This window comes from Talpa europaea (genome assembly GCF_964194135.1).
Source record: "Talpa europaea genome assembly, chromosome: 2".
NCBI lineage: Eukaryota > Metazoa > Chordata > Mammalia > Eulipotyphla > Talpidae > Talpa > Talpa europaea.
This window is the reverse complement of record NC_140068.1, coordinates 64,583,470-64,597,760: the sequence shown is the minus strand read 5'-3', so window position 1 is coordinate 64,597,760 and position 14,291 is coordinate 64,583,470. Positions and strand designations below refer to the sequence as shown.

Sequence of the window (14,291 nt, the reverse complement as noted above, 5' to 3'; positions counted from 1 at the left end):
AGATTAGAAGCAACAGGCAAGTGAAAGCAGAAAACAACCAGAATACTATAAAATTACCCAATGTCATCTGTTAGAGGGGAAGAATATTACACCTTTTCCATAGCCCCTAAGTATTTATACTTTTCAAAAAATAACCTGACTTATCAACATCAAATTTAAATTATCAAATGTCTGATTATTGCCTTTTACACACATGAATAGTTTCATTTTTCTGATCTGTATGCCTTTCATTTCCTTTTCTTGTTATACTGTATTTGCCAGAATTTGCAGTACTGTATTGAAAGTCACAGTGACACTACTAGGAATCACTCCAAAGGACACAAAAATACTAATTCAAAAGAAAACCTGCATTCCTATGTTTACTGCAGTCCTATCTACAATAGCTAAGATATGTAAACAACTGAAATGTCCTAAAACAAATGAATGGATCAAGATGTGGTATATAAACACAGTGGAATACTACTCAGTGATCAAAAAAAGATAAACTCATGCCATTTGCAGCAACATGGATGGAGCCAGAAGAGATTACACTAAGCAAAATAAGTAAGAAGGAAAAAAGAAAAAATATTGAATGGTTTCATTTATAGTTGGAACATAGGAAAACTGAACGAGTCATGAAAAAGACAAACTTGGAAGCTGACCATAGATTTGAGGCAAACAGCAAGGACAGGACAGGAAGAGGGGTCTAAAGAAGGGAGGACAGAGCCCAAGGAATTAGGGTAATGGTTCAGAAGTGCTATGATGGTGGGAGACTCGTAGGAACTACACCTGAAGGGAGAATAATGATGTAAGAAAAAAAAAACAACAAAAAACAGTGAGAGTAAATAGACAACCTTGCCTTATACCTGAACTCAGGTAGAAAACATGTTTCTCATTATTAAGCATAATGTCAGCTGCAGTTAAGTTTTAAATAAATATTCTTCATCCAGTTATGAAATCTCCCTTTATTTCTAGTTATTAAATTATGTTATATGTATATTTGGTATCCATTCATCACTAGGCCAATACATTACCATTATATTTTATTCTTTTCTCTATTCTTAATGCTCTGGCATTTCAGGTACCTTACAGAACTGAGGAACTGACCTTCAGAGGGCCAGCCAATTGTTAAAGATAGCTAAGGGTTCCACAGAGGACATGTATTTCATATGAAAACCAACCACCTCCTCTCTCTCACAAACCAAACCAGTATTTCCTCCACCCTGGATCATTCCAGAGTCAGGTACCAGATAACCAGAAACCAACCATATTCCCCAAAGGCAACTGGCATTATTCAAATTTGTTATTACCATACTATATTATCCTCTGCCTTGCCTTTCTCAGGGACACTCCAATAAATGCTCTGGCTCAAGCTTTTCCCTTGCTGTCTCCTGATCAAATTCTGATGCTTCCTTTCTAACTTTGTACTATTCAGCTGACCCCTCTTTGGGACCTGTGAATACCATAAATTTCTTCCTTCACCGTTTGATGTTTCTCTTTTCATACATCATCGTTATCTTTTTATATTCTCAGCATGGCACTGTTTATGTAGAGCTTAGCTTTCATACCAATCATCTTTTCTCCTTCTTTAAAATTCTTAAGTCTCTTGACCTTCCTTCTTTATTTTTTCTCATGGTAATCCAAATGACATCCAATGTGTTTACAGTGTAACTTGATATATTCATTTTATGTCACTGTGGCTGGGTGGAGCCTTTTGGTCAGTTGCTCTCAATTTTCAGGTCAAGAATTTAATATAATATATGTAATTATCAAACACACTGGCTTCAGCAATTTACTAGTTCAAGTGGAGTAAACAAACCTCTCCTTTTTTTAATCTTTATGTTCACTGACCTTTCTCTGTTCTCGTTTAGATTCATTTCTGTGTCTCTGTGTGTGGCATCCCAGAAAATTTACTTATGTCTCTGCACCAATTCTTTAAGAAAAATTCTTTAAATGGCCCAATTGGTTTCATTTCAATGATTTTACATTTCATTTCCAAAAGTTCTGTTTATTATACATGTTAAAAAATGTCACATCCTTTCCCCCTTCAAATAAAGCCCTCTTTCCCCCTTATCTTTTTAACTAAACCACATCAAAAACTGTTAACTTCTCCCTACATAAGTCATCTTACAACAAATGATGTTTAAAATTTGACGAAGTATATAGTATTTCAGAATAATTTATTATCTCAAGTTTCTGGGGTTAGGATGCTAATATTTCTGCTTGTTATTTTGTGATTTTTTTATATTAGTTCATCTTCAGTATGGATTGGATTTTTCCCCTGAAAAATTTTTATACTACAAGAGTAGTGTAAATTAGGCTCTAAATTTACACACAGACCAAGCTTAGAAAAATTATCTCTTGTGCCATACACAAGAATATTGGAGATATTTTCCCCCCTGGAAGAAATTATTCTGATGTTTTCATTGGTGTGAAATCCTTCAACAGGCCTGGTGGTATCTCAATTCCAATTTCCTTCCTCATTGCAGCTTACATGGCCTCACCTATCTCTGTGTAGAGTTAATAACTGCACCTCTAGAATATAGTCATCAAGCTGATTTCTACTCTTCTGGGGAAAAGTCCTGTAAGCACTGGGCAAATTATTACTTATTTTTCTAAAACACATATTTGGCTTACAAGAAACACAGGGAAATATATAGGTTCTAAAAACAGATTTGACAGTTCTAAGTTTTTTAGAGGGTAGGGTTCAAATTAGTTCAGTTTATCAAATAATTGACATTAAAAAGTTTATCTTCTACATTTAAGATTCCATATTTATTGATTTTTAAATGACAAGAAAAAGTCATTTTATGATATTTTTCTATTGATGAAATTTCTGTATTTCCATCATTCCAAGTTAGATCACATGCACAAAAAAAAGATGAAGTCAGGTGATACCACATCTGACTGGGTCATGAGTGCTTATAAAATAATTAATTTTTATTTTCATTCATTCAAAACCACAAATGGTATCTGAACTGCACATCTTTAATAAATGAATAAAGAAATGAAAAATCACTTTAAACTTAGATTGCTAAGATCTCAAACAAAAATATATACTTGAATCGTGTTTCTTCAAACATTTTACCATGGATTTTATAAAGGCCATAAATTAGCATTACTTAAATATATATAATATCAAATTATGTTTGTATACAGTGTTTCAGTTTAAAAATTATTTTAATGTATTATCATTCTATCTTTATGACCCTATAAAGGTAGGTTAGGTTATTCTTGTTTATTAATTGCCAAAATAAATTCATGAAGTGTGTGGGGAAAACTGGGGGGAAAAAAAAAGAAATTAATGAGAAAACTAAAACTAGTAAGAGGCAAAGCAGGGATCATCATCCAACTTCTTGGAGTCTTAGTTCAGGGCTTTTTCTAATTTGCCATACTCTTCAACTTAGCTGTTCCATATAACCAAAAGGAGAAGTATATTAAACAATGAAAAAAGAAGGTATAATCATAAAAGATAAGTAGCAAATTGCCTTCTATAAGATACAGCAAATGGACAAGTCAAGAAATACTTCCAAAAATACTTACTGGATATTCAAGTAAATCTACTGGCTGACGGAAAGGTTCAGAGTCTTCACACTGAAATATGAGATTTAATAATTCCTGACATTGTTTCTTCCATGCTTGAATATCATAAGACTGAGCTCTGTTACGTAATCTTCTTCTAGGCTGATGGTCCTAAAATAAAAATATTCAAGTATTTCATTAAAAACCTGCACGGTAGAATTTGTATTTATTTTTTAAAGATTTATTTATTTATACATACAAGAACTGGGGTACAAGCCAGAGGTGGGAGGCGGGGGTGAGAGGAATCACCAGAGACAGAGTGGGAAACAGAGCAGAGGATCTACTGAAATACACTGCTGAGGGGAGCAGCAGGCAAGACACGAGAGGTCTGCTGGGCCATATGGGTTGCCTCCCTGGCTGAGGATCGAATTTGTGTTGCATGGCTTCAGATAGCTTCACAGTGCTGAGACTTAACCCCTTGGGACACACTCCTATAATTTATATTTTTAATGCTATCTCAGATAAATAGATAATTTACAGTACTTCAAATAAAAGAAAGCATCATATGCCTAGTTCCGAAAACCATGCACATGTGATAGACTAAAGTACTTTTGCTAAGTCAAAAATTATATTACCTTCCTTTTTCGGGTAGAAGTTCCTGGCACATCAGCATCTTTCTCTTCTTCCTTTGAAGCAAAAATTTATCAGATTTCATTATATTCTGTAGGTGTTTAAATATGAATCATCATCTTACAATTTGGAAAACCCTTAATGTATATGTCTGAATACTACAGACTCATTTAAGTATCCTCCCATCCCTTACAATTTAACAAATTTAGAAAATATAACAAGAAAAATTTGAAATTTTTCTTTTGAAGTGAACTTCAGCATTAATTTAAACAAAAAAAACTTTTATCTGAAAAAGTCTATTTTTTATATACAGAATAAGACCAATGTGGCAATAATGAAATATTAAGTACCTCAGAGTCAGACAGAACTTTCTTCTTCATTGAATTGTAGAGTGGAATTATATTATAACAAGTCTGATCCCTAAACAAGGAAATGTTAGCATATTATTATTAATATGAATATTTTTCCTTTGTATCTGTGAATAAAGCCATATTTTAAGATAAAATTAAAAATAAAAGGCTTTCTTCTTCCATTCATACCAAAACCTTAAGCAAAGACATCTGACTCTACACCCTCCACTCTAGGTAGAGCTTCTACTACATGCCCTATCTCATTACCACAAAATCCAATTTTTTACCTCCCAGTCTTTGCTCAGGTTACTCCTATGCCTGGGATGCCACCTTCCTTCACCCCTCAGACTATAGGAGAAAGCCAATGTATCTTTTATTTTCTAATTCCTTCTTCCTTTCAGTCTTGCATGTAGCATTCCCTAAAATTTTGTCCTTATGGGCCTCCCTGGTGGCACAGGGATTAAAGACAGCGCTATCAAGCTATCGCCAGCTACTGTAGCACAAGTTCGATCCCCAGCTGGCCAGGGAGCTGACCAACATGGCACAGCAGACTTCTCCTGTCTCGCCTGCTGCTCCCCTCAGCAGTATATTTCAGTAGATCTGCCTATTCTGCTCCTCCTCCTCTCTGGTGAATCCTCTCACTCCTCCACTCGCACCTCCGGCTTACATCCCAGTTCTTATATGCATAAATAAATAAATCTTTAAAAAAAATTTTGTCCTTAGTTATCTTCTCCCAACACTTTACCTTCTGTGCCCTGATAATCTTAAATACCTACAGTTTGTAAATGTGTTCCAAGTTCCTGCAATCTGGCTGATTCTTCAGAGTCTACCATTATCTAAATTCCACATGTCTAAGGCCTCCCCGGTGGCACAGGTGGTTGAGCGCAGCGCTGTGAAGCGGTCCGCAGCCTCTGCAGCACCAGTTTGATCCCGGCCAGCCGGCAAGGGTCCCACATGGTGTGGCAGACCTCTCCTGTCGTGCCCGCAGCTCCCCTCAGCAGTGTATTTCATCAGTCTGACTGTTCTGTTCTCTGCTCTGTCTCTGGTGAATCCTCTCACCGTCCCGCGCATCTGGCCTGTACCCCGGTTCTTGTATAAATAAACAAAAAATCTTAAAAATAAAATAAAATAAAATAAAATTCTACATGTCTAAACCTAATTGTTGCTATCCAGAAAAGCCCACATTTCTTCATATTTTAAACATTTATTTATTTATGCATATAAGAGCTGTGGTGTAGGCCAAAGGTGTATGGGGGGGGGAGGGGAGGTGGTGAGAGGAGTCACAAGAGATAGTGGGAAGCAGAATAGGTGATTGACTGAAATACACTGCTGATGGGACCAGAGAGAGAGTCAAGAGAGGTCTGATGCGCCATGTGGGGTCAGCTCCTTAGCTGAACTCATGCTGCTGTGGCTGCAGATAGCTTCACAGTGCTGAGATTCAACCCCGTGCACCACCAAGGAGGCCCATTTCTAAATTTTTAAATAGCATTATCATCCTTAAAGTAATGATTGCTTTTTCACTGTTCTTTTGCTTGCCTTTCTTGTAAACCCAATCACTGACCAACTTTCAAAATCTCTTGACTCTTGCTTGCTTAACTTCTTATCTGGTCAGCTACAACAATCAATGTACTATTTATGCATTGTTCCCTCTTCCCTACCAATTATTGTTAGCTAACACAATCAAATATTTTTATTTTTTTTATTATTTTTTTAAAGATTTTTTTTTTAATTTTTATTTATTTATACAAGCACTGGGTACAGTCAGAAGCGCAGGAGGGTGAGAGAATTCACCAGAGCCAGAGCGGGGAGCAGAGCAGGCAGAGGGACCGAAGTACACTGCTGAGGGGAGCAGCGGGAGGCATGAGAGGTCTGCGCGCCATGTGGGACCCTCCTCCGGTGGCCGGGGAGCAGCCGGGGATCAAACCGGCGCTGCAGAGGGCGGGCAGCTTCGCCACCCAGCGCTCAACCGCTGCGCCACCAGGGAGGCCCCACAATCAAATATTTTTAAAGCAAAGTATAGATACATCATATTAGTGTCATGTTAAAATACTTTGAACAGTTCCTTATTGCCAGTGCTCACATTTTAACAGTTTAGTTCCTAAGATCAGCATCCAAGGCCCTCCATAATCTAGCCCAAACTTGAGTTTAAGCTTCGCACCCTATTATTTCTGTTACTCTACTAGCTTCACCCAATGTAAAAGATTCAATTCCCTTAAAACCTCTATGTTCCTACCTCATGTTACTCCTTATCCTTGGAATGGCTTTCTTTTCATTTAACTTCTCCTGCATCTCTCATTATCTATTTTTGTCCATGGTATCTTTTAACATACTTCTCACCTGTGCCTAAAGCTCCACCCTTACAGCTACATGACACCCTCTATTATTTCTCACCTAAACTTTCACACACTTGCAATACTCTCTTGCTACTTTCTAAGCCTTAGATTACTTAGATTTATCGAGCCTATACAACCATACTTAAGAGAGTACTATAAATTTCTACCTCCAAATATCTATTATACCACTCTGTATATCTTGATTAAAATTTTGTCAAACAGCTCAACTAAAAAGTACAATAATAAAAATTTCAAGACATAGCTAACATCTTGAGACATACTGTCAGCTAAAATGGTTTTTTAACAAACTATATAACCTCTAAAAAATGCCAGGGATTTATTTCTAGATATTATAAAATACAAATGATTTAAATATATTAACCCACGATAGTTCAAAATATCTAAAAAAATTTTTCAAAGCATTTTAAGTTAAGAAAAGTAATTTCATCTGAATTATCTTAGTATCACGTGATTCCACTAATTTGTATCTCTGGAAAATAGATGTATATACTTACTTATACGTCTAACATTAGAATCACAGACAAAAAAAAAAAACTTTAAAGCTAAATACCACATTTATAACCAAATTTAAAAGTCTTCAGAGAATAACTAATTCCTCTCTATTAAATTTCCTTAAGAAAAGCAAAAGCACAGCAAGAGTAGCCAAAAAACTAATTAGAGGGCAACAAATACCTTTAAAGAATAAGAAGAGAAAGGTATAAAGTTAACCTATTTTTTTTTTAAATTGAAATCACCAACAATCCTTGGCAAAAAAACACCAAGATTCAGAAAAGTGTATCTATGCTGATGTTGGGTAGTAAGAATGAAGCTAAAAGTGTTTAAGGGAAAAAAAAAAAAAATCTCAAAACTTCCTTCATGTAAAACTGAAAGCTGATAGCATCTACGTACATAAACCTGAAATTATTAAATACAATATTTATTCTAAAACAGAGGAAATTATCCAAACTTATACAAATCATGATTCATTCCTTTGGCTTCACTTTAAATGGCTCAATCCGTCCGGTGGCTATATAAAAATCTGCAAGACAAGGAAATAAAAGTGCTGCTGCCCTAAAAAAAATGATAGCTATCATTCTTGGTAGACTCAATGGATGAAGAGGTAAACTTGATTTTGAGGAAGATTCCTGAAAGTTAGTTTTAGTTTCCTGCTGGACTACTTAAGTACTTATTCATAAACTTGAGAGAAGCAATATGTTAACATGAAAAGTTCACGAACAGGATGGCAGATATTCATTTACTGTGAAAATCAGATGAGTTAACTTCTAAAAGACTCAAACTATAAATTCTAGATAATGATCTCTCCCACCTGTAAGATTATTATTTGGCACAGAAAAATAAATGTAGGCAAAATGTTACAGTTTGAAAAATGCTTATTGTTAATGACTAACAGTTGGATTTAGAAAAGGATTCATTTATTTTTATGTTAACTCTGGAATGCAACTGAAGACAACTTATATGATTTATAACCACATTGCAATTGATTATTCGTTATAATTAAGTGTGGAAAAATAACTCACTTTATAAAATGTAGAAGAAGATCAGTCACAAATTTAGCAGATTTCACAATGGGGCTTCCAGGTTCATTAAATGTTCGTGTATTATGTTCTATATATCGAACTTCCCACATTAGGGAAGAAACCCGCCTGTAAACAAAAAAAGAAAAAACACGTTAAGTCTCAACCTCATTATATTTAGAAGTATGTATACACAATTTAAAGCCAAGACATTCTATCTCTTCTATTACAATCTTAAATGAATTATAAAACTCACACCTTAAAAAGCTATTTTCAGAAAACTATGATTTCATTTGTGTTGGGGGGGAGGGAAGTAGCAACATTACTATGTATTTGCATATAAAATGTCTGTATTACACATACCATACTAATTTTGCTGTATATATGTATTCCTTCATATATGGTGTCAAATTTAGTAATAAACATATGTGGCTTTACATAAGAAAAAGAAAGAATTTAAATCTAAATTACTGGCAATCAAATGTTATGCCAAAATGAAATTTTAACTGATAGCCTGCTTATAAAATATAAAGATGTTTGCCTAGAAACCTAACTAAATGAAAATTACTTTTTGAACATTTAATTAATAATGCCACAATAAATTGTTTTAAATTTTTATTTCTGAATGTAAAGAAAAATCCAGACAACTTCCAGAATATTATTTGATATGTGGCCCCACTTAAAATAAGGAAATACTTGTTCATTCTCACAATAGAATCATAATCATCTTCAGGGGAATTATAGAAAACTGCACCTAAAATAGTCACTATGCTAATACCAGCAGGGTAAGCTGATGGAAGGTTAACAAGAGACTGAACTAGAATTAAGATGGAGGAAAATCAAAACCTGAAGTCTGACTCCAATAAGTAAAGGAGGGAGCAAAAAAGGTTTAAACAGTAAATTAAGCATCATTATAATAAATAAGAGCACTGCCCAAATCTACAACTATATAATTAGTCTAAAAACATTTTTAATTTATGTAAAAAATCCCAATATTTTTTTCCTAAATTGGTTACTAAGTTAGTATCAAAAAATCTATTTAAATTATAATGTATCTTCAAAGATAGTACATCTCAGCAATTATGCTGAGCAGTATTTTTGAAAGAAAGTGTATAAACAACAACAGTGAAGATGTCGCTTGTCTTTCTTGTTGTACTCTACAACTCACTCTGTATTCTTCCCAAGTCTTATGCCATATCTGAAGCACTGAGTTAGCCAAACTCTTAAGTTTAGCAATTCATGGGTCTAGTGATAAAGATAGGTGAAGTCAATGCTTTCCTCTCCATTTCCTCTCAAACTTCTAACACATGGTGTTTAAAAGATTTAAAGAAGATGATTTGATGGTAAGATGGCTGAGAGTCATACATTGATGATTTCCTTCTCATCTCTCCTCTTTTGATAAAGCAGCAAATGAAGATTGCAGTGAGAACAGAAAAATCTTCAGAACCTAGAATCTGATATCTTAAGTTTTCTTTATTCCTGTGAGATCAATCAGCGGTGATTCTGTCCTGCCAAAGGAATTTGGCAATATCTGGAACCAATTTTGGTTTTCACAACCAGAGCTTACCATATTGGCAATTACAAGTGGTAGAGGCAGAAGACTGTCCCTCACAATAAAGAATTTTCCAGTTCCAAACTACAAAGTGTTATTGAAACAAAATTTAATGCAGTATTATTTATATTAAAATGTTTTCCTGCTAAGTCATATAAGAAAAATAAAACCCAAAAGTATGATTTCATTACATAAAGCCTTAAAACAGGTTAGCCAATAACCTACATGGCTTGTCTAAGATTAGAATTCAATGCTTATCAAAACTGCGTAATAACTAGACTATGCAACTATCTGCTTTTTAAAGTAGTTTCAAGTGAAACGTATATCTATGAAAAATAATCTAAATTCTTCTAATTTCATTGTTCTTAAGTGCTCAAAAGTGTAATAAATGCAAAATAAAAAAATTTACATTTTGTGTTATTACTTTAAGAAAATTCCATGAACAAACATTTTAATGTGATATGTCGGGAAAATATTATTTTGCTTTAAAAAATACAGTAGTAAGACAATAGGCATCCACTTTTATTAGTTAACTGGGAAAGAACTGTATCCAGGAATTGCATTCCCAGTGTAGTCTATAAATCAGTAGCATCAGCGTCACTGAGAACTTGTTTGAATGCAGAACCTTAGATACTATTCTAAACTTACAGAATTAATTCTGCATTTTAAAAAGATACCCAGGAGATTCACATGAACATTCAAGTTTAAGAAACACAGGTACAGAAGATCAGTATGTGGGTGAAAGGATCATTTAGCTTTCTTTTGGAAGCAGCTACATCAAATAGCTCTAACCTGTAAAACCTGTTTTCCAGTCTTTGTTTAATTGTACTTAAATCCGTTGGATATGCCACTACAGTGCAATACATAGGATAGGCTTGCAGATCCACAGGGGCCACAAATGCTGAAGCAATATCTAAAACAAAAAAAATAAATTTATAAATGAATTTTTGTACTGCTTGAAAACAATTCATGGACAATTCCTCTTGAATTTTAAGTTTTAAATTCATATAACCATCAATTTACCAGTGTACTTTCACAGAAAATATACTGTAATAGCTAAAATAATTTAGATATTTTACAGTTTTTTCATTATGTCTCAAGTTACATTGCAATATTTTAAGACATTTATAGGTTCCTTACAAGAAATGGGAAGACATGTCTATCTGACTTACTAAAAACGTACACATACAAAAGTCCATAAGTAAGGTCTGGTGAACTGGTTATGTTTTTGACAGGCATGCTATCAATAACACTATAATACACCATTCTCAAATGCAGTCTTTGACTTTCTCAAAAGTTATCGCCTTAGCTCATTTTTAACAATTTCACAGAAGTGAAATACCAGGTAAACAGAGAGGAGGGGGAAATATCCAGAAGTCCCTAAGTAAACTGATAAAGCAAAAAACTAGATCTGAATTAAAGAACACATCCCACTTATTTGCTCATTCATATATAAGACAACTTCACATCTTAAATTATTTTACTATCTATAAAACAATTTTTATGAAAGATTTGAAATGAAAATATAATCATGTGTCTCCCAGCTCCTTTTATTCATGTTAAATTCTCCCTAGACTCACTGAAACTGATTTCTTACTAATAGGTAACCCTATTACAAACTATCAAACTAGTTTACGCTGGAAATCCATGGTTCAAATAATCAGGTTTTGTGGTTACTGTTTTCTCTGTCTTCTAAAATAAGGCAAGGGCCTCCCTGGTGGCATAGGGGTTAAGGCTAAGAGCTACCCTGACTAAGGCCTGAGTTCAATCCCCTGCCAGGGAGCTAACCCACATGTGGAACAGCAGACCTCTCCTGTCTCACTGCTGCTCCCTTTAGCAGTATATTTCAGTAGTTCCAACTGCTTTGCTCCCCACTCTGTCTCTGGTGAATCCTCTCAGCCCCTGCAACTCTGGTCTACATCCCAGTTCTTATATAAAAAAAAAATATTTTTTAAAGATATTTATTTATGCATACAAGAGCTGGGGTGCAGGCCAGAGATGCAGGGGGTGAGAGGATTCACCAGAGACAGAGTGGGGAACAGAACAGGCAGACTGACTGAAATACACTGCCAAGAGGAGCAGCGGGCAAGAGAGGAGAGGTCTGCCTTGCCATGTGGGTTTTTCTCTGGCCGGCGGGGACTGAACTCGTGCTGCAGAGGCTGTGGCTTGCTTCACAGTGCAGTGCTTAACCCCTTGCACCACCAGGGGGGCCCAAAAATAAATCTTAAAATAAAATGAGGCAAGAAAGTTTACATGCCCTTCCTGTTCCCTCTCAGAAATATTCTCTTGTGTATATATGAACATGAAATTAAAGGACACTATTATAGGTATCCACATAATTACAATTCAGCTTTCTGATTTCCTTTCCCAACTCACATCATGTCCTCTTGAATATCAAAGGTTTTCAAATTAGGTTCTGAGGACACAGATTTTTCAGAGGTAGTTGCAGCCTGTCTGGGGGCCCTAACTCTGACAGCCAGCCACAGTAACTCCATTTATAACTGTTTTAGATAACTGACCCCTGTGGAAAACATCACTAAAAACAATTCTACTAACAAATGTTTGAAAACCACAAACTATAACACTAGGAAAACAAATTTTCTTGAATAATAGTGTCTCTCCTTTATTTTACTTTCTACCACCAGCTTTTTCTATATTTATGTGTTAATATTTTTATTTACCTAGTGTCATCAACTGGTTTATTCCAGCTACAATTCTTTCACATTCTTCATCCCTGGGATTGGATCCCCATTCTCCATCAAGAGGTTTATAGATTAATGATCTGCATTCAATATCAGTTAAAGGAACACTAGTACCAAGTTCTTCAGGAAATACAGCTGAAATAAAGAAAAGCAGATTTAGTGGACACATGGTAATTTACTAATATTTAGGCTACCTTTATAAATCAGTTGATACTATCATAAAACTCAAGGGTAATTTTGTAAAGACTTAGTATTATTAAAACAAAGCATGTCTTTAAGAGTCAATAAAATTTATTCTTAAAATAGTAATTTTGTAATTCTATACATGAGCATATTAATTACTTCTTAAAAATCATACCGAGCAACTTGCTCTATTATTAGTTACAAGTGAAAGATAAAGTATTTATAAAATGATGCAAATTTAAGTTTTCTGAATCATTTCATAATCTCCACACCTGATAAATGCATATACAAAGTGAAATGGAAATAAAGTGATATTTTTCAGGAACACTCCAAAGTTTCATTTTTTTACAAATGTTGGAATAGAGATTTATAAGTACTGGCAAGAATTTTATGCTTGTTGCTTTTATTTATTTTTTATTTTTTTAATTTTTTTTTTTAATAGAGGCATGTTTTATTTATTTATTTGTTTGTTTGTTTGTTTTGTTTATACATGCACTGGGTACAGTCAGAAGCGCGGGAGGGTGAGAGAATTCACCAGAGCCAGAGCTGGGAGCAGAGCAGGAAGAAGGACTGAAGCACACTGCTGAGGGGAGCAGCAGGCGGCAGGAGAGGTCTGCGCGCCATGTGGGACCCTCCTCCGGTGGCCGGGGAGCAGCTGGGGATCGAACCGGCGCCACTGAGGCCGCGGGCAGCTTCGCAACCCAGCGCTCAACCGCTGCGCCACCGGGGAGGCCCTATGCTTGTTGCTTTTAAATGTTGAAGGCATGCTTTCTACATGCCTGAATGTTTAACATTTTAACTAAGTGAATCATTGGGGAGGGAGGGAGGTGGTGACATAAAAATCTATAAATCTGCCAAGTTGTTTTTCCTTCACACAAGACTTTATCAGAGAAATATTAATAACTATGCTATTATTTGCGTACAATTACAAGTCTTCCTCCACCCAAAATGTAATTATATGTATATATGTATATATATATAACGTGTATATATAACGTGTATATATGTGTATCCAACAGAATAAAAAGCAAAAAATCACTCCAACAACATGTAGATATATTTAGGTAAGTGGCACTAATCCATCTAAAGAAATATGCCAAACACTGTTAACACTGATTAGCTTTGTTTCTCCATATTCACAATATCCCTATGTGAATTCAATTTCAACCTTTCATAAAGGAGAGAAATAAAACCAAAAGATAAGTCATGTCACATGGACACAAGATATTTTATTGTCCTAAAACAACTACAATTTAGCTAAGAAATTAATTCCAAAATGCAGACATAAAAACCTAACACACACTTACCATTATTAGGTATAAGCTCCATATCCCAAGGACTCATCTTTTCTGTATCTCCATTGTCCCAGCTTAAAGAAGGAAAATTTTTATATTAAAAAAATCTGAATATGGTACTGCAAATTTTATAAAATCACATTGTTAAAACAAATGCTTCGGTGTTTAAAAGAAGTGTCTTTATAATATATTAAAAGATGGGAATAACAC

The 14,291-nt window shown here is 34.8% G+C and overlaps 1 protein-coding gene across 1 annotated transcript in view; it reads right to left on the bottom strand.

Moving 5' to 3' along the window:
• Window positions 1-14,291, bottom strand: part of PHIP (PHIP subunit of CUL4-Ring ligase complex) — a gene marked incomplete at both ends in the record, with an annotated part of 112,828 nt that overhangs the window by 11,683 nt on the left and 86,854 nt on the right. Inside the window, 7 exons of the mRNA XM_084228648.1 lie at window positions 3,523-3,672; window positions 4,137-4,187; window positions 4,482-4,551; window positions 8,353-8,478; window positions 10,694-10,814; window positions 12,583-12,738; window positions 14,094-14,155. Of these exons, the coding sequence (XP_084084774.1) occupies window positions 3,523-3,672; window positions 4,137-4,187; window positions 4,482-4,551; window positions 8,353-8,478; window positions 10,694-10,814; window positions 12,583-12,738; window positions 14,094-14,155 (736 nt within the window). The remainder of the gene's footprint in view (window positions 1-3,522; window positions 3,673-4,136; window positions 4,188-4,481; window positions 4,552-8,352; window positions 8,479-10,693; window positions 10,815-12,582; window positions 12,739-14,093; window positions 14,156-14,291) is intronic.